This window comes from Branchiostoma floridae, chromosome 4 (assembly GCF_000003815.2).
Source record: "Branchiostoma floridae strain S238N-H82 chromosome 4, Bfl_VNyyK, whole genome shotgun sequence".
Lineage (NCBI taxonomy): Eukaryota > Metazoa > Chordata > Leptocardii > Amphioxiformes > Branchiostomatidae > Branchiostoma > Branchiostoma floridae.
Window position 1 is genome coordinate 30,543,332 of NC_049982.1, and position 27,470 is coordinate 30,570,801.

The 27,470-nt window shown below is 41.7% G+C and overlaps 2 protein-coding genes across 2 annotated transcripts in view; one reads left to right on the forward strand and one right to left on the reverse strand.

Annotated features, from left to right (window-relative positions):
• LOC118414804 overlaps nt 1–27,470 on the forward strand; it is a 1,072,569-nt gene that overhangs the window by 773,401 nt on the left and 271,698 nt on the right. The window lies entirely within an intron of this gene.
• Nucleotides 11,164–27,449, reverse strand: LOC118413762 (protein mono-ADP-ribosyltransferase PARP14-like). Its single transcript, XM_035817295.1, has 16 exons — nt 27,026–27,449; nt 25,429–25,605; nt 24,896–25,168; nt 24,249–24,485; nt 21,283–23,714; nt 20,778–21,023; nt 18,109–18,330; nt 17,449–17,665; nt 16,886–17,041; nt 16,371–16,436; nt 15,375–15,554; nt 14,954–15,163; nt 13,669–14,331; nt 12,992–13,146; nt 12,100–12,289; nt 11,164–11,565 (listed from the first exon to the last, which is right to left on the reverse strand). Exons 1-16 carry the CDS (start codon nt 27,447–27,449, stop codon nt 11,273–11,275), a joined length of 6,141 nt encoding a protein of 2,046 aa, XP_035673188.1. The 3' UTR covers nt 11,164–11,272.

Below are 27,470 nucleotides of genomic sequence, written 5' to 3' on the forward strand. Positions count from 1 at the left end.
TGACCCTGATGCCGACGAAGAAATGGCAGAGTTCCCCCTTCCCGTCAGGGTCATGCCTCCTCGTAATTTAGAGCTCGCAGACTCGTCGTCCGATCGAATCGTGCCTAATGTGAGGGGGTATTAAGAACCCCAAAGTGAGAAGCTTCGACGCTTCAACCGAGAACTGTTTGGTGTATTTGGCAAATTTACAGCCACTCGATGACGAATTACTTATTACAGCACACGCTTGAAGTTTGAGGTATACTCACTTTTATATGATCGGCAAATGAGACACTATCAGACAAAATGTACAGGGGTGTGTCAATGGATTAGAAGCCTTATGTTCCTGTTAGTTGTGTTAATCTTTAAAAAACACATTTCCGCATCAAATGGCCATTAGGTGGTGTCATTTCTTTATTTCTTGGGCCACACACAGTTGTAAAAGCACCACAGACGGGGGCTAAACCAATAATAGGGGTGTATGTCCAACGACAAGTCAGTTCGTTGCTGAGCAGAAATGTGTAAAATGTGTATAAAGTCTTTCGGGAGGAGGTAACTGTTTTTAAGTCACTTGGTATAACTAGGCATCCATTCTATCGTCGTCAAGCCTGGCTTTCATATGCATTGGTCAAACTTTCTCCGAGGTTCTCTCTGCCGCCTTGGTTATCCTTTCTATGATCTTCTATGACTGGTTTGTGCTTCGCGCGGTAACTCCCACCACGGCACGTAAAAGACCGTAAAAGTCCTACCGGTTGCGAAAGATTACCTTGACGGTAGAAAGTGCCTTCTGTCCCGAAGAAAACCTGGTCAATCCACTGGATGCTAGGCTACTCGGGTTCGGACTGTCAGACACTGAGTGTATGGTACTGTTACAGTAGGGTATGACGTCACAATGGTCGATGTCGTATTTCCTGTATACATGACCTATGACCTTCGGTGTGTCGTATCCAGGATGTAGACGCACCCGTGTTTTTGGAAATCAGTTGGTAGCGAAGACGTAACGGTAAATTTAGCAAAAATGTGACACGCCCAGTTCGTAGATATGAGTCGACGTGAGTCACATGGAATGAATACGTTTATCTTTATTCAAAGAAAACATCAAATAATACAAATAAAAAGACCACGACAAAGTCACGGCGGGCTAGCGTTCAAGTAGGGCACAACTTCCATTCTCGCCACCATTTACACATTTTGGAAAATAGAAAAACTGAAACTTATGTGATAGGAAATGAATTTATAGAATAGTCAAGATTCCCCTTCCAGTGAAAAAAAGAACGTTTTAGGCATTGCAGGTCTCAGCCTTATCATTCGTAAGTTATATCTGTAGCAAACTGTCTTTTTGTGGTAAATTGTCCTTTTTTGGTTGAATTGACAATCTGCGTGTTTGTTTCTTTTTAATCTCAAAACAAAAGGATCGTAATGTTTAATCTGCTTAGGTGTTTTTTTTTTGAGACAAAATAAACAAATCTTAGTCTAAAAAGATTGTTATTTCCCAGTGTTTTAGTTGTTCAGGTTTAGGTATTTCACAGATATTAGACAGCTTTCCCCCTTGCCCGTATAGTTCCAAGGGGGCACACAATAACATTTGTCAATAGGTCTTGTTTTCGATTTTGCTATGGTCGATTAGGATTAGCTGTGTATGTAATACCATGTATGTGTGTTTGCATGTTAGCGTCAATAACTCGCCAAGCTGAGGATGGATCTTCATGATATTTTGTAGGTGGATACTATTTGACATTGGGACGAAGATCAAGTTCGATAATAGGCCTCCTAGTGGCTTCCTATGGCACTGCAGCGGACTGTGTATGTAAGTGTGTTTGAAGGTTACCATAGCTTATGAAGCTGTGGATGGTTCTTCATTAATGAACCATAATGCATTATGCAAAAACGAGACAATGGCATACATTTTTTATGTCCATCTAATAAGCACTTGGACCCATTGTTGCAAGTGCTGATTGGATGAACATCGAAATTCTGTGGTCAACCTTTAGTTATATGATTCTCATTTGTTTGTTAACCTTAGTTTATCTGATCCCTTTTACAGTTGTTTCGTTTGGGGTATTATTTTGTATTTTGCTGCTATTTTGTAAGAATATCTCTATGTAAAGTACTTAGCTTTTATTTGCCTATCTCTATAGTTTATTGTTATGTTTTTAACTGTTGCTGGAGGTGTGGGTCCTGTAAAGGACGTTTAAATCATCCTGTTGCCCACACCTTGAGCTTTTTTCTGTAAAGTTTAATAAATAAATAAATAAATTCCCGAAGCAGTATTTTGTTATCAACATAATGTTCTAGAGTATTAGTACAAATACCTAGATTGTCTTTACTGAAAGTATTATCTATGATTAGTTCCTAGAAAAGGTTAGATACTAGCAATTTCATAGTCCAACTGTCGTGTATTATTGTACCGGTTGCCATGCAATGTATCTGTTACAATTGTCGTGCAATCAAGCTCTTCTTCCTTAAAACTTACGCAATCAAAATACGCACTGATTGTAAAATATATTTTAGTATATAATAACACTCTTTATTCTCAAATGTTAAGATATATATGACATGTCCCGATGGGACTAACATACATTTCTGACAGAAATGAATACTGTATGATTCATAGAACCTACAAAGATCTTCAAACATGTTAGAAACTGCGTTGAATGTTAATAAATACCTTCTGCTCTTCAAGCCATAGAAATATCTTCACCCTTACCCTGTACTACAGTAGTTCTAGAGGATACGTATGTAAAGCGTTGACATAATGCTTTTTTGGTAGAAACACTATAGTACGTTACCATTATGCCACTTATTCTATTCGTCGATGAAGGTAAAATGATCAGCCGTAATAATAGTGTGAGTTTCCGAAATCACATCCAGGTATGCAAGTAAGAATCATTTTGCTCACTTCTTCTGTATAATTCTTATTTATGAAATATTAATCACCTTGTTACAACTACAACGGACCTAAAACTAAACAAACCTAAAATTCTAAACAAATCTAAGACAAAGCTATATCCAACGACGTGATGGCTATTTCGGTTCTACTTATGCGCATGCGGGTTGGTGCTTGTGACCATGACGTTCACTTCATCAGAGAAGGTCTCGGTCTGACGTTTGAAGGCCTGTAGGAGTACCAGGCTGCACGGAGTATCACTGAACGTCTGTGGGAGACCCATGTTGCCCATCTGAAAAACAAGATGGCGGAACTTTGTTATCGTCGAGAGACATTGTGCTCAAAATGTGGCATGTGACGTATTTGCGCCAATAAAGTCAATGAGGATCTTTTAGCCCTTACTAAACTTGGTCAGTGTAAGGTATAAATGCGTTAAGATGGGTATAGCCTTTGATAACGTTACTACATAATCAATATCATAGCAATTGGTTTATGTCAGTACAAGCGGGTATTTTCTTCTAACACCGGGAACTCCAAACTACGAAGGCCGACAACAGCAACTTTCGTCTTCTACACAAACCACTTCAACGCTTACGCAGACCATTTCTTCGCCTGTCTGCATGAGAATTTCATCAGCTGGTGCTAAAATAGCATGCATCGGCGGCGACTGTTTTCGCTGTGGGCTTTCGTACAAGAGTACATAATACTGACCATTTCCCGCACGGTCTCCACCTGTGAGGCGATACTAGCTGTAGAGTCGGTCTCTCCGGATTCGCCTTCATCCCCCATGTCCTCAAACACAGGCTCCAGAACACAGTTCCACACTTTCAGCGCCAGGTCTGTTTCCGAGATTTCTGCACCAATCTGTGGAAGCAACAAACCCAACTATTGTCGCAGTTAGGACAACCGATTGTATAGTATTTTCGAAGGTAATTCAGTCAACTATTCATAGTATCGCTGCGAAAAATGACACAGAGCACATTTTGATTACTCTTCAACACTAAGCCACAGTGATTTGAAATTTAGTAAGTGATACATGTTAAAGGCTTCATACAATATCATTGTGCCCCGAAATTAGAGTTGTGCACCTGATTTCTGAGTTAGAGCTAGACAGAGCTAGAACTTATTGATCAACCCCTGTGATTCCTTCCATAATACATTAACTCCAGGTTTAAAGCTATCTAATGAGGATACTCTTACCGTACTTGGTAAGGCATTGAGTTCCTCTATACGGTAGTCCTAGGAAGAGAACTATTTCGAGCGGACTGTTACAGTATTTTACCTGTTCAACGGACGGCGTAGCGTTAAAGAATCCGCGCTCCCGTCGACACAGCGGGTTCCCGATCCCATGCAAGAAACCGCTTGGGCACTCTTCCTCTGCACACTGTAATAAATAAGAAACTGTAACACCCTATCACCAGTCTCCCCCGTGACTGTACGCTGTGAGTTCTCGGTACTAAAAGCGTCTACTCCAACTTATGCAACCTAGGCAGCCCGGTGATTCTTTTGCCTGCTTAAAAAAATCAAGTCCTACTATCAAAGAGGGTCTGAGGCAAGATTTTCTCTGGAGTGTGTATAGTATAGCTATGTCACCGAAAATCTTATTCTGTGGAAACATTCTAAAGTCAAGACTACCCTCCCTTAGCCCTATGCTACGTACTCAAGCATAGCTTCTTGGGTTGCCGCTTCTTATTGTTCTGGTTGACCTTCTTTGTGTTGAGTTCAGTCGATACTATAGCAGCAAGTGGGATAGTGTTACTGATTCGTTGTTGTTACATAATAAAGCGTGAATGGCTGCACACGTGTATATAGTGCAGTTCCTCAGATTTACAGAAGGAATGTTTTTCGTAGAAGGGAGGAAGAGTCCGAGAAGAAAGAAATGATATGCGTTCCGTCAATGGCAAGGGTTGCTTATGATTGTTAAAACAAAAAGCTCCTTGGTTAAAAAGAGTTCGTAAAAACTCGAAGAAACAGTGCGCCATTGCTCTCTGATTTTCTACCTAGTTATATACATCCAAACGTTTGAAAAGTAAGTTTAAATTCTAAACTTATATTCTGTACAATATGGTGACAATCGTGTGTGATCATACAAAATATTTCCAATTTTAGCCTACTTTTCTCCTAAAATTCATTACTTTTGATAAATACTTAAGCATATTTGCAGATTAGATTGTCAGACATTTTAGACGACTAAAGGTGAAGTTCGAAGCACTATATCTACGTTACTCACATAGTTCTCCTTTGCACGGTCCAACGTGTCATCCGCAGTATCCTTCAGGACCAACGAAGCCGCCCGAAGATGACGCAACCGGTGCCGGAAACGCCCGAGCTCGGACGACGAAGCTGCGACGACAAGAAGAACGACGCAGACCAAATATGTTCGGAGGAGGGCCATATTCTACAGAAAACATAAGCGCAGTTTTGTTCCTTATTATTTACATAGATTTTTTTAGAGCGAGCTTTTTTTGTTTCAAGTCTTACTCTTTTCTTGCTTAAACTTTCAATCTAATGAAAAATAACTATGCCTTGTTTTCTTGTCGAAATGCAAAACGATATTACAACTTCAAAATGAACAGTTGTAAAATTCAGTCAAGCACTTAAACTCAACTTGACGTAGACTAATATAACCATTGTAACATCTTTACATTAATTTAAAAACAATTCATGCAGCATCAGAAATCCCCGAGATATTCACAATTCAGATATCCAGGTCTCAAACACCCTTTTTATGTGGCGTTCTTATAGTACCCAACGGAATTAGTAGAGGCAATGTTTTATCTTTATACTAGGCATCAATTGTTAGCACTTCACTTACCCGTTGGTTTTTGTTGAACCGGACCGACGTATACGTAGAAGACAGTCAAAGATAGTCTGACTCTTCAGATGGCTAGATGCCGTTTTTATACAATTTCATACAAAAGATTTAGTCATGATATCTAAAAAAGATAGTGGGTAATGGTATTGAGTAATGGGCTTCAATAACATTTTAACGAAACTACGGGAAAATGACAAAAAGAACAAAAAGGAGTGTTTTGTCATACAGATTGCCTAGTAAAATAACATTGAGATTTTCCTTGTCTGGTGCATTCATATCTTGGGTGTGGTCGCTGGGACTTCCAGAAGAAGCATCTTACGTAATCAAGTTGGAATTTTTATGACCTGAAATACTTCAAAAGCCTGTTTTTTCAAATGCATTTTTCCTTCCTACAAAGAACAAGAATGATCATCCATACGGTCATTTTTGTCATTAAATAGTAAAAGGCTTTTTTAACCGTCTGGTCACTCAATTATACCACTGAAATTCACTGTCACACTGCAAAGCAACTCCATGAATCACCTCAGGGAAAAGAGACCAGTAGTAGAGAATAAAATACTTTTTGTCATTTACTACAGTACCCAATAGGTCGCGAGCTTACCGACTTCACAAAATGCAGTAATCTCATCCAATGATATGTTGTTGCACGCCTCTTCCTCGAAAAGTGCACCGACTTCCCCTTAATAAATCCTGCACGTGCGTGTCACGCCCATATCCATGTACGTGTCCATTTCATATCAGTTTTCTCAACGATGTTGATACAGTCGCTGCACTATATTGAAGTTCAGAAAACGGATGCACTATGATACTGGAGATAGTATGACAGATCAGTTGATTGTGCTTCCGTTAAAATCGTAATGACGTCGACGTCATTTTGAATGATTGTGGGGATTTCCCCAACCACCAACCTTGCGTGGTCACTCACTGGACACGTGAGTGGACAATGGTCACCGCCCTTCCGTCAAGAACACCGCCCTTCCGTCCAGCAATCAGTCTCATTATATGATACTTGGGATTATCTTTACGAGTAATGATTTATTAATACTCAGAACCGGAGGTATGACCACGATATGGAAAAGGCCTTTTCAGCTACCGTTACTACAATACTTGTGGACGACCATTTGACGTTTTACTTGGCTCTCGTATTGTTCCTTATCTGAGACTTTGAGACTTTATCAAACGCTAATTTTCGTTTCCCCGTAATGAAATACATTGTAGTCATTATGTAGTGTATATTCCAAGTCCCCGAAAAAGTTCTCATTGTCACCGTTTATATCTAATTGTAATTATTTGTCTAGGAGATTTGATACGTTGGAAATGTTTTAAATATCATTTCGGCTTTCTGAATATTTCATTATACATTAATGATATTTCTAATAGTCTTCTGAGTACTGGGGAATTCTACCATCATTCACCATTTTACCATTTTTATATTTCAGCCATACCATAGGTATGGTGAAATATATTGTATTCGTAATGTTTCTTTCTTTCTTGCTTTCTTTCTTTCTTTCTCCTGTCAAATCTTCAGAACACGGTAACTTCCAATGTTCCTCAACCGAATGACTTGAAATTTGGCACAAGGGTAGAGTGGGCCAATACCCTCGGACGTTTTTTTCATTTTTTCCATATCTGTCTCTTAAATGATTTTATTAAGGTTTTTTGGTCATCTTAAGACCAAAACTGTATATTTGGGCCCCCTGTACCCTGGTATTATAACCGAATGAGCTGAAATTTGGTACAGATGTGCCTTGATAAGTCCCCCATATAGATTCAATATCAGTTTTGGTGTACAGTATAACGAAATACTAATTTTTGCGATTTTTTGGTCATTTTTTTACCAAAAAAGGACACTTTTGGCTCCTGTACCTTGGTTTTAGAACCGGATGACCTGAAATTTAGTATAGGAGTGCCCTAGACATATGCGCACATGGATTCAATAACACTTGAGGCATACGGTACAATAAAATGCTCAATTTTGCGATTATTTGGCCATTTTATGACCAAAAAGTACACTTTTGGCTATTGTGCTCTGGTTTTAAAACCAAATGACCTAAATTTTGGTAAAAGGGTACACTAGATATTTATTCAAATGACACATGTATAATTTTTGTCATAGACTACGTCAAAATGATATATTTGGGGATTTTTTTGTCATTTTCCAATAGCCAGAGGGGTCAATGACCTTAAGGTCGTTGACCCCCAGCTGCAGATTGGACCTACTGGCATATATGTCTATTTAATCTAATTAGATAGGTAACCAATCACTTAGCCTGAATCTATATCCTAAAGAGGGGGGGGGGGGTGGCAGCCAATCAGCGAGCCCGGTGTTATCTGGAAGAGTCCATTCTTACACGGAGGGGTTCGTTTTTTTTTTTAAATTCATCATTGGACTGGTGAAGTCTTTCAGTGGATGCATTTTTGGACAGGTCTATTTTGCAATTTTACAGAATGTGTGCTGGAAGAGTCTATTCTCGCACGGAGGGGGGATTTTTCAAAATTCATATTTTGGACTTTGGTGACTTCTAGTTTGTCAAAGTCTTTCAGTAGGGTTATTTTTGTACTGGTCTAATTTGCAATTTTACATGGGTGTTCTGGAAGAGTCCATTCTTGCATAGAGGGGGCTTTTTTTTTAAATCCATTTTTTGGACTTCAGTGATTATGTCAAAGTCCTATTTTAGCGGATGTATTTTTGGACTGCTCTACTTTACATGGAAGAGTCCATTTTTTTGCACACGGAAGGGGGATTTTTTCAAATTCAGTTTTGAACGGGTGATGATTCAAAATTCAAATTCAGTTTTGAACGGGTGATGATTCAAAATTCAATTTTAGTGGAAGTGTTTTTAGACTGGTCTATTATACCTTTTTATGCACTGGGACCTTTTTTGCTAAATTCAATTTTGGATTTGGTTTCTTATTCAAAAGGCCAAGGTTTCAGTGGGAGTATTTCTGGACTGGTCTATTGTGCAAATTCACATAGGGTGCACTGGAGTCCATTCTTGAACGGGGGAATTTTGTAAGACTCATTTTTGGGTTAAACCGTCATTAGTAAAAGTGATTCTTCAAATGGGTGATTTTGAAATAGCCTATTGTTGCATGGGGAGGGAGATGGCTGAAATATGCTGTATTTGCTCTCAAGCAAATGTCGGCCTTTCTAGTTTTACAAACATATCATGAATAGGTCGTTGGGCTGGGAAGGAATGAGTTATAAGGTAAAACTGAATAGTAACCAAAAAAGAGCACACAATAATTGTGATTTCAAATGATTTTATTCATGACCTTAAACAAAGCATGCAAATTAATGGTAGAGTCAAACATAATTCTGAAAAACTGTATGATGAGATACTCAGAACTAGGAAAACATTCCATCGTTATACGGGATATGCACACAAACTTCAAGGTCAAAAGCTCCTTTGAAATTAAACAATCGTCTTTTCATGCTGAAAGGCTAAGGTGGAAGGCAATCTATGGGGGGGGTGACAACAAAGTGAAGCAACTAAATTTGTTACGGTGTAAGAAAATAGAAAATACATAGTCGTGTCCCTGAAATTAAATGGGGGGGGGGCATAATATACTTTTGCTGGCATTTCGTTTTGTACTGGGTCGCTTGTGGGAAGTGTACACAAAAAAAAATGCCCAGGGAGTCTGCTATGGAGGCTAGCAAAGCGGCACGAGCTGAGCCTGTCAGTTTCGATTGGCTACAGGATAAATTCGTTGATGAGCCGCCTATTCCTCTGTATATGGTGTCCATATACATCTCGGATCGGGTCTTCATTGTTTATTTGAAATTTCTACATCAGCTGTTCAAAGTTTGTTTTGAGTTTCACAATTAAGATGTCATATATCATGTACCTTGCAGAGCTGGAGCTAGACCAAAACAACCGGTTGGGGTAGCCAGGGTTTTGCTTGAGTCGGTTGCGATCAGGGTAACGGTTGACACAACATTTTGTTCCAAGGATTTACTTAGCGAATCGGTTTGCACAGAAGAGTGAGTTTTGCTGCATATTTGAAAGGAATTTTCGACTGAGATTGTCCCTGAACTCTTAACACAGAAATTATGTTAGATTGTAAAGCTTCTAATTATTGAACATGGTTTTTCAACGTTAACAGTACAATTGTTAAAGATTAGATTCAAACAAAAAAGGCAATAGCCACCACTATGCCAATGTAGGACATCTGATTCGTCACTCTATTAAATTTGACATAAAAGACAGTTAAACGTTTACAAAAGTTAGATATCCAGGTAAACAATTGATATTCGAATACAATTCAATCTTTACAACTGGATAAAAAACGGAGACTTACTTCCAGACATATCAGGCAGTTAACAGCTAGCCTACAAAACCACGAATCATGCAACAACAATCTAAAGTCAGATTAACAATTCTCAAGCAATTACAAAGGCACCCGTCAACTATGTTAGTCACAACACACAACACTGAAAAAAGTATGATTCCATATCATCAACATCATCATCAACATTTCCATCATCCTAAGTATCACCATCATAAAAATCATCAACATGTTCCATTAACACGTTTCTGTGTCCATACTCTTGACATTTGTTTTGTCTTAAAAACATCATTTTAGATTAGTTTTCATCATATATATATAAACATATCCTTTATAATACTACGGTTATAATTGGATAATGGAGTCTGCAGGGTAGTGATTTTTTTTTACTTTTGAGCGTGAAGCCAACGTAGCCACGTAGGATATCCTGTGGGTACCGGGCTATTTTGGAGCATGGCTGGGCCCCTGAAATTTTCAATCGCGGTTAGAATCAACCCGGGGACCCGGCTCAAGTAGACTCCGTCTCACAATCTCAAAAAACACCGAGAGGTGCCCCCGTCGTATCCTGTACTCCACCGGGACAAATTCGTGGTTTCAGAGCCCGGCCGGGGCTACCCAATACATGCACCGGTGTAAATGTGACCGTAGCATTAGAACAATCTATGTTATAGAGAGTTCTTGATTAAATAGAGGTACAAACCAACCAACAAAGGATCAAATAGACATTACGTACAATGTTCTTGACATATGGTATCCGCCACTATTTGGGATTACTTTTGATAAGTAAATTTCATACATTCATCACCTAAGATTTTTTTCAGCAATGACCGGTTATTCTACTTGATCATCTTCAAGAAAAGATCCATTTTGTACAGTTAAGGCATTGACGGATGTGAAAGTTTTCTAGACGATCAAATGACAATTTCTCTTTGAAAATTCTCTTTGTGGCTTGTAGATAGAAACATTACATTTCAACAGAAAACCGTAGTAGCTAATAAGTGGTAATCGTTAAGAGGTAAAGTATTGTAAAGTATTTCCTATTATGCTATGACTGAACGATAGCACACTATCGTGGAATGCCCTTACTTTTTAATGTATGAATATGCACAAGTATATTTTTAGGCAAATTATACCTGTGTGCACTGACCGGGTTCACAAGTTGCCTTTATAATCCGTCGGTGCAACAAATACTTATGCATGAAGGATCAATTAAAAAAAAACAACATCCGTTTCAACTTAGGGCACGTCTGAAGTTAGGGCATCCCCCGTTACATTCAATACGTCAGATAGCTGTTTCCCCTTTACATTCTAAATTGGATCAAGTACTCAGGGTAGGCTTGGTCGTCGTAGAAGATCACAAAGACTTGCGGATTCGCGGGGTTGTTACACACACTGTCAAAGGTGTGTTGGGGGTTGTTGGGATCCTTGGTGGGTGGTACAATGAACCCTTGTTTACCGACACAGTGGTCCCCAGTAAGCACGCGTGCGGCATAGATGTGCTTATCTCCCGTGTTGGGATCGGGGCGGGAGTACTGGTTTCCCGCAGCAGTCGACGACGGAACAGCAAAGTACACACCATTTCCAAGGACTGCTCCTGTAAACGAGACCAAAAAAAGTAAAGGTTCAGAGACTCGAAAGTTTTTATGCTGTTTGGACAGTGTGTCTAGGGTACGGTATTGGATAGCGGAGCCCATATCTCTCATTTCATCGTCTTTTTCGTCCCAACCGAAGTCAGCCAGGAACGCTAGGAACCAAACCAGTAGAACCTCTAGATCTCGTGTGTGCGCTAGCCTAAATAAGGAAAGATGCAAGTCTGCTGCCGGCGTCGGGTAAGTACTGTAAGTATCTTATACCCAGATCATTTGCCGCTTCAGACGGCAATGAAAGATCTTTTCAGCCGTCCGGCGTTCAACATAAAACTGACAGGACAGCGCGGACGCTCACGGTGTATCTGAGGCCGTTTCTGACGGCATATGGCAGGTTCAGACAAATTTTGTGCGGACGTATATGGACGCTCTTAGACGGCGTCGGAACAATTTCAGACGCTTTCATTTTCACAGAGATAGACATTTGGCCATTCAACATCATGATAAAACTTACACAATAGATGCACGGCAACAGCTCTTACCAACGTTTTGGCCACTGAAACTTCTGTTGAAACCTTTGGCGTTGATTTTTGAGAAAGAGCCATCTTGATCATGAGTACCGTGGTAGAGGATGCGTTCCACAGGCTCTGTGCTGTTGGAGTTGTCAAACTCCATTTGGTCCTTCCTCACCTGGTACTGACGCCACAGTCGAGGATTCTGTATGCGCTGGATCTGTGAGAAACATTATTACATTACAGTATTAATCATAATCTTGCACGAGACTTTTTCAACATGTAAAGGTAGTGTAGCCCCATATGTAGATTTGTTGCGTAGTGTGGCATAACTGAGCGTTCGACTCGGAATCTAGAGGTCCCGAATTCGATACCCACCGTACCCTCCGACGTTGTGCTTTGGGAAAGACACTTTACACTGACTTCCTCACTTTATTTCGGTCGGGGAGGTAAAAGAAAAGACTACCTTTACCATTATCTGCTGTATGCACTGTTAATATAAGTTACTAACTTGAGTGCAGTGCCACATTGTCCTCGTCTGTCCAAAAGCAAAATAGAAAAAAAAGCCTATGATCCACTGCTCACTGAGTCACGTGTTATAACGGCAGCAGTGGATTGCTCATTCCTCGACAAAGAATGGTGCTGTCCAGTCGAAAATTTGGGTGTGTCCAATTTTTGTGTTGGATTTTACAGTTCAACTAGTTCAAGAAAAAAAAATTGTCAATGTCGTAGAGGCAGTGAACTGTTATCCACTATGTCTAGGGAGGTGGAGCCCAATCCTCTATTTTCATTGCATTGTACCTCCCCAAGCGATTAGAGGTGCCCATAATTACACCTAATTAAAGTGAAGAAAGTCGTAAAAAGTGCCTCTTACATTGTCAAGGATATGGTCTTGCCATGGTTTCGAAAACAACATTGTTACCTTCAAAACTTGTGCCCCCGAAGCCGAACTTGGAAGTGTGCTCTTGAATGGGTCATGCACCTTCTTGTACTCCTCTGAGGTTGGCTGTAGGTCCACAACCTTCACTGTCTCTCCTTCCGTCATCTGTTCCCAGTGGTCTGGAAGTTTCAGTGCATCTATTAAACAAAAAGAATATGTTTAGTGTTGTCACAGTGACGATAGCTTTGACAAGGTCAAAATGGCAAAGACGGTATTTGTCGGATTATAAGATTGCGATCAAGGTGGAAAGTCAACAAAGAACAAAATTCTTTGTACACAACAAATGCTTTATCCGAAGGTGATCGTCTTTCACCTTCCTCAAAACAATTCTGACTGGTTCACATTGTATGACTGCATATATCTGGGACCGCATGGGTAGGCAGCGACACCTATGGTGCAGTAGAATGTGAACCGGTGAGAATTGCCGTGAGGAAAGTGGCAGACGGTCACCGAAATTTCGAGGAAATAAAGCCATTCGTTTTGAAATATTAAGCTAGTTATTTAATCTATTGGATAGTTACATGACAAGACATATAATAAACATGAACAATAAACAGTCCAATTGCCAGCTGGATATCGTGATGCTCTCACGTCAAGTAAAATGGCTGGGCTTTAATCAACTTAAAATTATGTATGGTCCGTTACAAGGTAAATCGTACCTGCTGTCTTAAGTTCGTGCCTGACGATCTTGATAGCATATTTAGAGGATAAGTCTCCAACAACGTTTTCTGTTAAAGCTTTAAGGTCGATCTCCAGAAGATCCTCCTCAGTCTCAACAAAAACCTGTCTCTTTCCCTCGCTGAATGCATTTTCTATCTGCATATTGATAGTCGGCTCGTACGGTTGCCTGTCCTCTTTGCCGTCAATGATTTCCACGTAATACCACTGGACTTCCTTGGCGATGCGCTCAGCCATCTCTTTGGTATGCTCCCCTTTGAGTACTTCCTTGAGCACTTCATCCACGGCCTTCCGGGCCTGAAACACATCCCTTGTCAGGCCTTGTAGACGGATTCTGCTGAGTCGTCTACCTTTCTCTATGTCGATCTGGACGTCGAAACGAGACTCGAGATCTTTGATCCTTCGCTGTTGATCTTCGGAGAGTTTTTCGATGCTTTCCGAGTCGTCCACGATGTCTTCTGTGGATTGTTCTCTCATGGTTTTGTCGATCATCTCTTCTGCCTCTTTGATGGCTCCTCTGTTGCCGGCGTAGATGGTCAGTATGATGACATCGTCTTGTGTGTCCGGACTCTCTGTGTCTTCTTCACTCTTTCCTCCGCCGAAGTATCCGCCAAGTGCCGATTTTAAGTATTTGACTCCTCTCCCTGTGTGCAAAGGATTGCAATTTCAAGGTACTGTTTTGATTTCAAAAGTTACGAAAACGCAACGTCTATTGTAACATCATACCTTGAGATAATCTTAGTTCTGTGCTACCCATATTTTTGTTGTTTAATCTATTGAAAATGTCGCTAATTGGGGGATAGTCAAAGACAAACAAAAAGCAGATAATCATAAATCCATTAATTGTGAAAGGCTGTTATATTATCGGACAAATATCTATTAGTAACCTCCTTGCCAATTTAGTACATAACGTTAGAAGTATTCTTTTACACAAGTAAAGTCTCTCACCTGCTGACACTTCGATGTCTCTCATACAACTTCCTCAGAGCTTCTGACTGCCACCGCCATATGTAGCTTATGTAGGTGGCGCTTTTTCGGCGAAAACATAATCCCAAACGTGGCTAAGTGTTTGTTCTCGCCGTCAAAAGCGCCACCTACATCAGCTACATATAGCGGTGAGAAGTAGAACTCCAGTTAGAAGCTCTGAGGAAGATGTCTGACAGACATCGAAACCTCAGCAGGTGAGATGCTTCACCGGTTATGTAAACGAAAACTCCAATATCATATGCTCCACCAAGCTTATGAAAATACTTTCGGGTGCCTTACCAATAAATCCAGGCTTCGGTTTCACAGCTTCCGCTGGAATCCTTTCTCCAGCTCTTTTACGTATTTGGTGGTGGAACGAGGACACCATCTCGGCTTGGAAAATCTTCACACGTACCAGGACCAAGTGCTTTGGGTTGTCCTTTAGTACAAAGTCACGTATTGCATCCAGCATGTCATTCGCCATTTCTGTCACCTTACCACCAAGCATTCCTATAAATAGAAGGTAAGTGGTTTCAAACATTTTCTGTTTTATCACACAGCGGACGTTGTAATTGCTTCTTCTTTTTTTGCTCACACAATTTTATCAACCTCTGTCGCATTTCCCATCAAATCCTGTTTTCTGGAGTGTTTATGACACAAATGAAAAACACCACGATGTATTCCGCATCATCTATACTTGAAAATATGACACATAGCGTACCTGTTCCAAGAGCAGGAAATGTTATGGATTTGAATCCATTGGAGTCAGCAGTTTTCAGACACTGCAAAATACGCTCTTTCCATCCCATGAATTTCGCAGGTGCTATGTGGATGATGTTCTGACAGCTCAGTCTGCCCGCTCCGGTGATCGCGATTCCTTTCATCATTCCACCGGCTGCCACTGGTTTGTATGGAATGCAATCAAGTAGTGAAATGCCCGTATATAAGTTCAGCAGTATGGCAATTATTCATATAGTAAGGTTCTTTGGGCACAACCAGGGTGTTCTTACTTCCAACGTTTCGGTGTTTGGGGCGGCATTCTCGCTGCTGCAGCGCCACCTACATCGGTTATAAGTAGCAGCGAGAATCGTATCCAGCCATTCTAACCCTGATGATAGTGTCTGTAGACATATAAATGTTGGAAGTAAGTACTCCCTGGTTGTGCCTAAAGAACCTTACTATATATGGAGTAGTGTAGAGGTTCAATAATTCTGTTGTATGTACTATGTTCTAGTAATTTGTCTATCAATGTATTTTGGCAGAGGAACTTTCTAGCTACAAAGGAAACATTTGAACGCGACTACATGGCGTTTACCTCCTTGTTTTCGTTATGTGAAGGTAAGCGTAGTAACTTAGATTTAATAAATTTAATAATAAACGGTTTGGTGTCAAGTGTACAAGTCACAAATATTGCAGAAAATATCGGTTTGATGGTTACTATGCATATGAAGTTGCTATTTGATCCTTTTTTTTAGAATTCGCTTGCAGAATGAATGCAAACAAGTAACGCTTGTTTACCTTTATCGGCGATGTAACCTAATTCGTTGTACTGAGGGATATCAAGTCGAAGGAAATTGATTCTAAACTACGGTACTTTTTTTAACAATGCAGTTTGAACAGCCGTTGGTTGACTTCACAATATAACTTTTAATTACAACGAGTGAAGGTTACCCCATGGATAAAACGTTAGTTGTTACTTCTAATACATGGTACTTACCAATATTTCCGCACTCCCTCTCAATAGATGGCCCGCCCTTGTTCCGTATTGCATTGGAAACTCCTCCTATAATAAGACGAACACACATATTCAAAAAGCTATGTATGATATGAAGACACATGATTTGATAACTTTGCCATCTAAACCTATATTTGTACAAAATGAAATGCTTGACTTCAATCAATGTACCATGGCATACTGCAACTTAAGATTTAATTCATGGGAACTGATGTAAAGATGTAAGGGAAGTGGCAGCCATAAGGGGCGAATGGTCAAGCGACCCAGTACAATAAGAAATGGCCAGAAAAAGTGTATTATGAGCCATAAACAAAAACCGGAAAAAGGCCCCAGAGAGCCTGTTATGGAGGCTAGGTGATTCTTCTCGATTGCCCCTCTCCTTTCTTAGATTTTAGCCAGAGCCTTGAGAGCCAGAGAAGTGTAGTATTCTGGACATGAGTGTCCTTCTGTTAAAAGTAGCCAGCTACGTTATAGTGCATCGGGTAAACCCCATTTACCTTTAGTGAGATCCAACTGTTCATTGGAGCTGTTGACTATGGCAACTGTTGTCTCTTCGGTGATGTCACCCGGCTGAACCTGTAGACACAACTTCCCTCCCACGAACGTTTGTAGCTGATTATCGGCGGGAGAGGTCATCTCAGAAAACATCAGTGCTATTGGAAAAGGACCACAACAACAAATCAGAAAGACCAAGTTCTTCGACATGATACAAGTTAAAAATGTGTATCGACAACATTCAGTTATCACCCAGCTTCAAGGAAGGAAAACATATTGCTTTTGTCACTAAATGTTCCTCCTCCTCTTCTTCAGACACATAAGGGCAAAGACCTGAAGACAGCTGTCACCATGGTTACTGGTACAGCAGCAGACACACTATGGTTTTTGATTACATAATGCGGAAAGTGGCCGGACAGAGCTTTCATACAGAAGACAAGCAGTAAATTGTTGCACAAAAAGAACAACAGAAGGGATAAACTGGTGAAAGAGAGGTTAAAGAAAATTGAAGGAAAAGGCTATAACTAACCTTACAAGATGTTGACCTAAGTAAAGTTCAACTCACTTTCTTCGCCGGTCGACCGTTCGGGCGTTGCGGCCATACCGGCTCCTCCACTCCGTCGATCGCGTCTTCGTGATCGTGATGTTGAACCGGCAGGTGCTGCCTGAGGAGGCGGGTCCAGTGTCGTTCCTTCAGCGCCAACGATAGATGGGGGAGAGTACGAATCAGGCACTGCTCTTGCGTGTAACGCCTTGTACTTGGTCATTATCTCGTCGAATGCCTTCAGTTGTGAGAGAAGAACATTTTAGTTAAGAACTACAACATGTTAAGAACATCAATTTCGCCACATGTCTGCTATGTTGCTGAATGTGATCTTGTTAATCAAAATAACCAACCAAGTCATGTATTTATTTAGGGACTGGTTTCAATTAGTTAACTGTGAGACCGTGGTTCAATCCTGGGTAGGCATCTCGGTCTGTGTAAGGGACATTATAACAAATTATATTAAGTTTGGTTATTAACCATTTTGACTGATTGATTGATTGGTTAGTTGATTGGTGCTCGAGGAATTCCCTTGTCTACGAGTAACTAAACCCTTCCTTATAGATATTATCCTGCTACAGAGACAGCAAGGAAACGTGCTGTCCTATGTGCCGCTAGGCACTAGAATGGCTGAACAAACAAAGTTCAGACATTTTACACGATGGTAATGATCGTACTTACCACCATGGACTTAGGGTCTCCTTCCCAGACGATGAAGCGAATCTCTTCAATGGAGCTCTGGGGATTCTGTTTGAAGTAATCCACGGCCTCCCCGAACAGAGCCTCAGCAACCACCTCATGTGGGAAATGTAAACCCCCTGTTCCCATTGCCGGAATGGCAATAGTTTTGTGTCCCCCTTCTTCGGCCACTTTCAGACACTTACGTACCAGCTCACGAAGAACCTGTGGATGATATGGAGTAGATGTAGAAGGAGTAGTACAAGAAGTAGTAGTGGTATATCGTGATACTCCTCAGCCCCTTGCGTCTTCGAAAAGCCATGGCGTTCGTCGATTGGTACAAGATATTTGTTGGTATCCTTTGCATACGGTACACACGCAACAAATCCTAGACAATACTTATAAATTTCTTAGTAAAGAACATTTTCTCTTACCAATAACCAAATGCAACTTAAAATCCTAGGTTCAGTGCAGAAGCAAGATCTACTTCTCAGGCAGTTTAAGGCCTGTGGCACCTGCGGATTGTCCAGTCGAGCAGTTATATGGCAGTAACTTTTGATATAACTATCTGTTTTCAACAAAATTTGGCCAGTTGACGTAACTCACGCGTATTCAAAATATGATCAACACGGAAATTGCGGATCATGAAAATTTTGGGTAAAAAATCATATTTTGGGTAAAAAATGTGATGTTATTAAAATGGGTCTGTGCCCACAATGAAATGACTGTCTAACTGAGTCATATTTTCTGGAGTAATAGATTATATCTCTGTGATATCTACTGTGACCGGGCCTTTTGCCGCTTTACATCGGTAAGGCTCCATTTTGGGGCAAAACCAGAATTTTTTTACAATTTTGGGGTATTTTTCGTACAAATATCAATACAGCCACGGAAATCAAAGATATTGCAAGAAGGCCCGGTTGATTCCTAAAGGTCTAAGGCTTAACCCTCAAGCACCCGACCTTTTTTGCGACTAAAATGACCGAGTGGGGTCCAAACGGACCCCAAAATGTTTTGTTCATAAAATCTTGGTACCATTTCTTATCGGCGATCATTGTGTATACATTGCTTCGTCAATGTAAGAGGAAGATTTTGAGATGTTAAGGTGTTGCTAATTTCAACTCATTATCATAATTTATGCAAAAGTTCAGAAGGACCACGTTGTGCACTAAACCTATTCCGACCAGATAGGGGAATTTTGAGGCCCTCAGCAACATTTATGTCGCATAACTCATGAACGGCTAGAGCTAAAGCTACGAAACTTGGTCATTTATCACAAAATATTGTTTGCAAAAGTTTCTGGTCAATAAAGTAAGCTTATCATTTTTGGGGGTTGCCATGGCAACCAGAATCTGACAGGCATATTTTTGCCAAAATTTGACAATTTCAATTTAAACAAGGTTTTTTTGGTAAACGACACCTGTTTTCAGACAACAATTAAATTCTATGAAATTCAATGTAATTTTCATGACTTAAAATCTATAATTTATGCTAATTTCATTACGTCATTGGTCAAAATCCAAGATGGCCGCCCTGATTAGGCAAATGACGTCATAATGTCGTCACATTACATGTTGATGACACAGAGATTTTTGTGATAAATTAGGTTAACATTCTTATCATTGTGTAAAAGTTTAGTAGTCATACTGTAAGTGGTTAAGGAGTTAGCCTCCAAAGTTTGTTTAAAAAACTGCAAATTTTTGCTGGGGTCCGTTTGGACCCCAGAGGGACTGAACACAAACTTTCTTTATAATTTTCACATTATTGTACCAATATTTGCGAAAACTTAGGAGAAGGTATAAGACATATTGACTGACAAAGTCACGGAAGGATTTTTTCTTCAGATCAAAAATGTTCAAATGGCACTTCAAAATGTACGCCTGGGGTCCAAATGGACCCCACTCGGGTGTTTGAGGGTTTAATGAACCTAAATCTGCACAAAACTAGTAATAAAACTGGTGCCCTGATGTGGGTAGGGGCCGATGAAACATCTACACCTTACCCTACAAGAACTGTGCCAAAGTATGTTTCACTGTACGTAACGTTAACCGATAGTAAAATATGAATGTTTTATGTCTGTATCTGTTAAATCGCTGTTGTGTCAATGCGAAATTTCGCAAGCAGTTAGCCTTATAAGGCATCAGTCAACTGCTATACAATCATTTTGGGCTAGAAATATCGATTTATAGCATTATTTTGCTGTTTCCTTGAAGTATGAGCGCCTCGCTGTTTTCCCGCCACTCCACACCCCGGGGGGTCGGAACGCATGTTCGGACTGTACCACTTGCAGCTCTCGCGGGGGTGCCCTTTTGTTAACCGCTTCTAATTATGTCGATATTTGATAAATACTAGATCAATATCTTTAACACTCAACATTAATAAGTCTTAAAAAAGTAGTTAGTGTAACCCATACATCGTAAGTTCCTGTTTTCGCAATGTAACATTAGGTACTGACATCGGACCGTTCTAAAAACGCTCCGGCCAGGCGGGGTTACCTGAGGTCACGCAGTGGTTCGAATTTCATGTTGGACCAAAATTGTCACAGGCCTTAAAGTGCCCGAGTTCCCTTCTGCCATAGCAGAAACTTTGGATCCTTTTGAATCACAATATCAAAACAATATTGGGAAGGTGAGCAAAGAATTCAAATCTACAATCAAGCGTTCACTTCATACCTTTTCCGAGTCCCCCTGCCCTCCGTCCCATCTGCACAATGCTGAGTGAATGACGGTTTGGACGTTGAGACCTGCGGGACCGCTTTCCAAGATGTCACCATCAGCAAGAGACTGGATTCCCTTCTGCGCTTTGGCATTGTTGACAAGCGTTTGCAGTTCAGGCCCACCACGATCCAGTATAGACTTGGACAGCTGACCCGAGTTCAGATTCAGGTTATGTGATGTGCTGTTTACCATGACGTCAACCTGTAAACAATTTTGGGAGGGATGGACTTTTTCAGCATATTCTAATCAGATGATCAAAGTGACATTTGTAACAGACTGTACAAGCACAATGATGGGGTTACTGTATGTTTGAGTTATCAGGATTTTGGAAGGTCTGTCTAGACGTCTGTATTCTTTTGATTACTGTGTCCTATATGGTCTGGGCAACTTTTCTCAAGACAATGATAAACTTGATCTATTGATTCATACTTTGATTCTTTGATCAATAGTTTCTATTTACCCGCTGGCTTGCGATGTTGGCCTGCATGGCTGTAATGGCCTTCCCTTCTGCTGTCCGGAATCCAACATCAGTGACAGGGTCCCTCGGCTGTGATGGTCTAGGTGCGGGCTGTGATATCGATGGTCCGGGTGTGGGCTGAGGCGGTTCTACGGGTGGTCCCTTGTTTTGTCTCCCACGACGCCTCCGGGATCTACCGGTCGGCTTGGTGCTTGAGTCGTCGGGTGGGATGTTGGTGCTGCCGGTCCCCCTGACTACACCATCGCCGTGCCTCGAGGTAAGAGCTTCCACAAACGCATCCACAGTTCGGTCGTCGTTATTGACTAACTCAACCAATGACAGGGTTGACGATCGGTTATTCTTCCAGAACTCGTCAACTGCCTCTACGATGAGATTTGCGCACTGATCAACTGGAAAGCTGTATATGCCAGAACTGATCGCAGGAATAGCGATTGACGTATGACCTCGTCTTCCTGCTTCTTCGAGACTGCCGTAGGCTGCATCATACAATGCGTCAGCCTCTCTTCTAAACCCGCCTTGCCACAATGGCCCAACGGCATGAATGATCTCCTTGCATGTCGTCATAGCTCCAGCTGACGTCACAACCACTTGCCCATCCAGCAAACTTCTTCGGCGAGTTATCTTGTCGCATTCCGACTGTAGTACAGGCCCAGCGACATCCGAAATGCTCTTTGCAAGGCCACCGATGTGCTTCAGATCCCTGTTTGCCGCATTGACGATGACATCGACAACATGACGGGTCAAGTCGTCCTTACGGACGGTGACTGTTTTTCCCGAGGGATACTGGAAGGTTGCTTTTAACTCATTGGTGACCACAGGAAGCTGTGGAGTTGGCTGCGGACGAAGTCCACTTGGGGTCTTGCTTTTGCTGTGGCTGTCAATGATACTGATGGTACATTTGCACCGCTGTTCGACAGACTGGATCGCCATCTTTCCTGCTTCCTCCATAAAGTACTTTGACATCCCAGGCCTCCGCATGGGCACTTGTCCTGACACAATGCCAACTAGTAGCTTTTTCAAAAGCGTCTCAGCCGACTGTACTCCATCTTGCGTGCCTTTGGCCGTTAGGACAAATGATCCATTCTGCTCTTGGCAAGCAATCTTCACTTGATGAGTAGCTAGCTCAGTTTCTATGTCACGGATATCATCTTTCCTGTGCTTATCAAGGAACCGAATTGCCCCGCCCTCTCCTGGGATGACTTTGATGTGGATGGTGTTTTTTGCCAGGAAGGTGGTTACCCTGGTACTGATTTCAACGACCTGTCTGCTCTCGCCGACTATCACCACCTGCGCTACTTCACCATTGGTGGCAACCGACATCTTCAGTAAACCAGCTGAGCTTTCCTCCACGGCTTGTTTCATCTTCTGCCAGTTTCCAGTTCTTAGCACAGGCACGGAATCTTTGGAGACGTCCACTCGCTTTTCATCAAACGTGGCTTTCACCAACTCCCTGGCTTTAGTAGCATGGTCATCGGTCAGCGCCCAAACTACCAGGTCATCACCGGAGAGGTCTAGAACGGCCACGATTCCAGCCTTGGGGAATACTTTTGTCTTCAAATGTTGCTGAGCTTCAGATCCCTTGAGAAGAGGAAGCATTGACGTGGATACCGGCATACGACAAGAGGTCACTTCCTGGGCCTTTTCGTACATCATCAACTTGGCTCGGGCGATTTCATCTGGGAGGCCTTTGAGTTCCACTTTATTTACAGCTTCATCGATGGCCACTTTCATTTTCGGGAATGATTCGCGGATGCTGTCGAAAAACTTGCTTGCGTAAAGTACTTTGGTTTGGTTCGGACGAAGATTCTTTACTTCTTCGACCACTGTGGATTTGCTCCTCTTGTACTCTTCTTCGATCTTCTTGACTTCGGCTGAGATGGTGTCCGACAGAGTCATCACTTTGTTCCTGTCTCCAACGATCTTGATTTTACAATCAGCGTCGTCCTTCGCCACGCTGACATCGCCATCGCTGCTAGGCTCATGGTCAGCAATAACGCGGCAAACTTGTGGCCACAACGCCTGGAGGACATCGAGACTGGTGTCCAAGAACTGCTCCTGGAAGCGGGACAGTGCTTGTTTTGCGTTCTTCTCCCAATCTTTGGCGATGGCCTTGAGATTCTCTGTAGACTTGTCCATCGTAGGCTGAAGCCAGACCATAGCATCGTTTCCTTCGTGGGGCCAGGTGATGATTGTATAGTACGACTTCATCTCTTCCTCCAATTCATGCTTGTATTTCTTGCGAGACGTCGCGAAACGCATGAACTCTGGATTGACCTCTTCTTGTTCACCTTTTGGGATCAGCTGAGGTGGTTCCTCGGCATCTGTGACTGTCGATCCGAGACAAGTGTAGAAACGGTGAACCTCTACTTTGCTGTCCTGGATTGTGTGTTGCCGATCCACGACACGTCCGATTACTAAAGATTCACAGACAAAAGAGTTAAGGTTAAGGTTACAGTTAAGGTTTGACATCTGTACCCGAAAAAGAAGAGTGCCAAGATCGCTAACCTTCTTGAAATATTGAGACTTCTTTTGCGAACTTCTTAATTCCATAGTCATAGTCTTCATAGATTTTAGTGATCCCATATCACTTCTTCGCTTAATCAATCCGCGCTGTCTCACTCCCATTAAGGGAAATTCACAAATACAGCAAAGGATCTTGAATTGTAGGAGGTAAAAACTAACACATTGTCAACCAAGAAAGCATCCCCGTATACCGGTGGATCTCGAGGTGGACATTTCCGGATGTAAAGACAGAATGGTAGATAGCATTTTCTTTTTTCTTTACCCAAAAGACATATTCAACATTTCCCAGACAGAAGATTTCTCTAAACTAGTTATAAAGAACGACACAAAAGGTACAAGACTGAAGTTTCCACGTATACTTTTAGGAAAGTTACGACAACACAGCAACCCTTTAAGGATTATGTCCAGCTTTGGAAAGTGATAACCTTTATGGTCCTTGAAGAAAACCAGCGCCGTGTGTTGCTCTCTGTCCAGCTGAACGTCAGCGACGCCTCCACCACCACTACGCTTGACATTGTCGAAGTAGAGCGTTATGAGGTCAGAACTCGCTGCTTCAGGAACGTTGATGACTTGAACGCAGTCTGTAGCGTGGACTTTTTCCGCAGTTATGACTGCTCCCTCGAGTGGTCTCTTGGGGAAGTTCTTCACCACTCGGTCGATATCTGTCAAACAATGTCAATGTAGACATGGTTACTAAATCAAGTACCCACAAGCATTCTACAAACTGTGGAAAATAGCTTTGAGTATACAAGAAGAGGATCTAGGACCTCTCAGTGTCAGGTCCTCCGATTGTATATAGCAAGCAGCTGCTTTGGCCTAAACATTAGCAGTCTCCAAATTAGACACTCCCTCCTACTAAGAATGGAAAATTACCAGCCAATCACGTTACCTTTTGACCATAGCCGGTGTCATGATTGGCAGATAACTTTCCCTCAAAAGCAGTGAGAACCAATCACAAGTCGGTACGGTACGCCAGGGTTGTTGCATAATATACAAATGCGGAGGAGCTGCATTCATGTACTTTTCAAAGACAAAGGATCCCTTTGGGAAATTCTATTTCGACAGTACACACCTGGAATCTCCCCAGAAAATATGACCATTCTCGTTCCCATGTCTCGTCCGTAGAGCGTTTGAACCTGCTCGAGGTCATCGTCTTCGTTATCTGCGCAGCACATGGCTTCAACGTAGAGCATGAAGGTCTGCTCTGCAACGTCGTCGGGGACGTTTTTGAGCAGGAGGCGGTCGAGCTGCAAAGGAAGCTTTGAAGGAGCCGCTCTTTCTATCAATCGGGTTGTAAGCACGTCTCCAGTAAGTAAGTGTTTTCTTCCACAAACTCGTTTGGCAACTGAAAACAATAAAAGGCAATTGAACAACACTAAACCCATGAAAAACATATTTGCATGCACAACAGTTTATCTTGTTTGTTGTGCTAATATTACGAATTTCAGAGGAACTAGAGATAAAAACCAGACGCATGTTCTGTGAATATACATCTTAGTTACGTACATGTAGGTTATATTTGGCTTCTATAATGGATTATAAAGACTTAAGCACAGACGATGCCATGCAAAGGTTAAACAAGAAGGGCTAACAACTAGTAGATACCTGCACTGCTCTCAAACGTGATGAGGACACGGCCCTTTTCCTCTTGAATGTTTATGTCACTTAAATCTCCTCCCCCGGACTTTCTCTTGTTCTCGAAGTAGAGCTCGACGGCCTCTTGGTTGATCTTTTTGCGGAATCCGCTGATTTCTACTGTCGAACTCTCGGTTTCCTCAGGTACTGAAAGGAAAACGACAACGACGTTTTAATCGGAATGAACCTGTCATCGACGTAAGATAATACTATCGTCAAATGCATACGGAAACGTGTTTAAAATAGGGTAGGTAAGTGGTAGACAGAGCAAAAGTTTTGATTAGAATACTTCAGCTTATAAAACAAAAAGAGGGAAAATGTTGTGTACTTTCATAATATGTAGTTGTAGAAGTGACACAAATGAGGTAGCAATGAGTGTAGTTGTAGAAGTGACACTAGTAAGGTAGCCATGAGTGTAGTTGTAGGAGTGACACTAGTGAGATAGTCATGAGTGTAGTTGTAGAAGTTACACTAGTGTGGTAGCCATGAGTGTAGTTGTAGAAGTTACACAAGTGAGGTAGTCATGACTGTAGTTGTAGAAGTGACACAAATGACGTAGCAATGAGTGTAGTTGTAGAAGTGACACTAGTGAGATAGTCATGAGTGTAGCTGTAGAAGTTACACAAGTGAGGTAGTCATGACTGTAGTTGTAGAAGTTACACTAGTGAGATAGCCATGAGTGTAGTTGTAGAAGTTACACTAGTGAGATAGCCATGAGTGTAGTTGTAGACGGGACACTAGTGAGGTAACCATGAATGTAGTTGTAGAAGTGACACTAGTGAGGTAGTCATGACTGTAGTTGTAGAGGAGACACTAGTTATGAAGCCTTGAGTGAAGTAGAAGAAGTGACACTAGTGAGGTAGCCATGAACAAAGTTGTAGAAGTGACACTAGTGATGAAGTTTTGAGTTTAGTTGTAAAAGTGACACTAATGAGGTAGCCATAACTGTAGTTGTAGAAGTGACACTAGTGATGTAGTCATGACTTTAGTCGTAGAAGTGACACTAGTGATGTAGTCATGAGTGTAGTTGTAGAAGTAACACTAGTGAGGTAGCCATGACTGTAGTTGTAGAAGTGACACTAGTGAGGTAACCATGAATGTAGTTGTAGAAGTGACACTAGTGAGGTAACCATGAATGTAATTGTAAAAGTGAAACTAGTGAGGTAGCCATGCTGACTGCAGTAACTGTTGTAGAATTGACACTACAGAGGCAGCCATGACTGTAGTTGTAGAAGTGACACTACTGAGGTAGCCATGATTCTAGTTGTGGAAGTGACTGTAGTTTGGTATCCTTGAGAGTCGTTTCCTTCCATACTAGGCTGCTTCAGTAGTGTCACTTTACGCACTTGTTGAAGTTAGAAATAATATCAGTCACTGGTTGTAATGCCATACGTTCATCCTTACTCCAATTTCTTTTTCAAAATTTAGGCATCTGGATTTTATTTTTTTACTAACCTTGATGTTTCATGCCCTGGCCTTAGATTTGGACTATGCGCAGGGTGTCATTCATAACATCTTTACTTGCTGTGACCTCATGTGATTGAAAATGGACATAAACACCACTCACCTTCTGCGTCATCCTTCGGGTTTGGAGAATCTGCCTCAGACCTCTTTTTGGCCTCCCTCTTCCCACTCACACCAGACGGGCTTGTTTCTTGGACGTATGGTGGCTCAGTGGTCTCGTCTGATGGACGTTCTTGCGGCGCTGGCGACTTGGTGCCACTTTCGGATGAAGTGGAGTCCTCCTCGTCTTGATCGACGCTTTCACTGGTGATGGAATAAGCATCTTGCTGCTGTCCAGGGTGGCCATACCACATGCCTGGCAATGACTGTGGACCACCCGGAGGAGGGATACCGGGCTGTTGTCCCATTGGAAACTGTTGACCAGTAGACATCATTTGTGCCGCCATGTACATAGCCATCTGCATCATCTCTGGCGGGAAGTTTGCGAACTGGCTGCCTTGCATCGGATACTGCTGCGGATGCGGCATGGATGGTGGGAAAGGAGCGCC

Excerpts from the sequence above, each read along its gene's own strand:
- LOC118413762 (XM_035817295.1), bottom strand. The coding sequence starts at position 27,449 with ATGCCGCATCCGCAGCAGTATCCGATGCAAGGCAGCCAGTTCGCAAAC. Across the intron at positions 15,555-16,370 it reads GAGGGAGTGCGGAAATATTG|TGGCAGCCGGTGGAATGATG; the intron begins GTAAGTACCATG and ends CATACAAACCAG. Across the intron at positions 14,332-14,953 it reads ACCGAAGCCTGGATTTATTG|GGAGAGGAGTCAAATACTTA; the intron begins GTAAGGCACCCG and ends CTTTGCACACAG.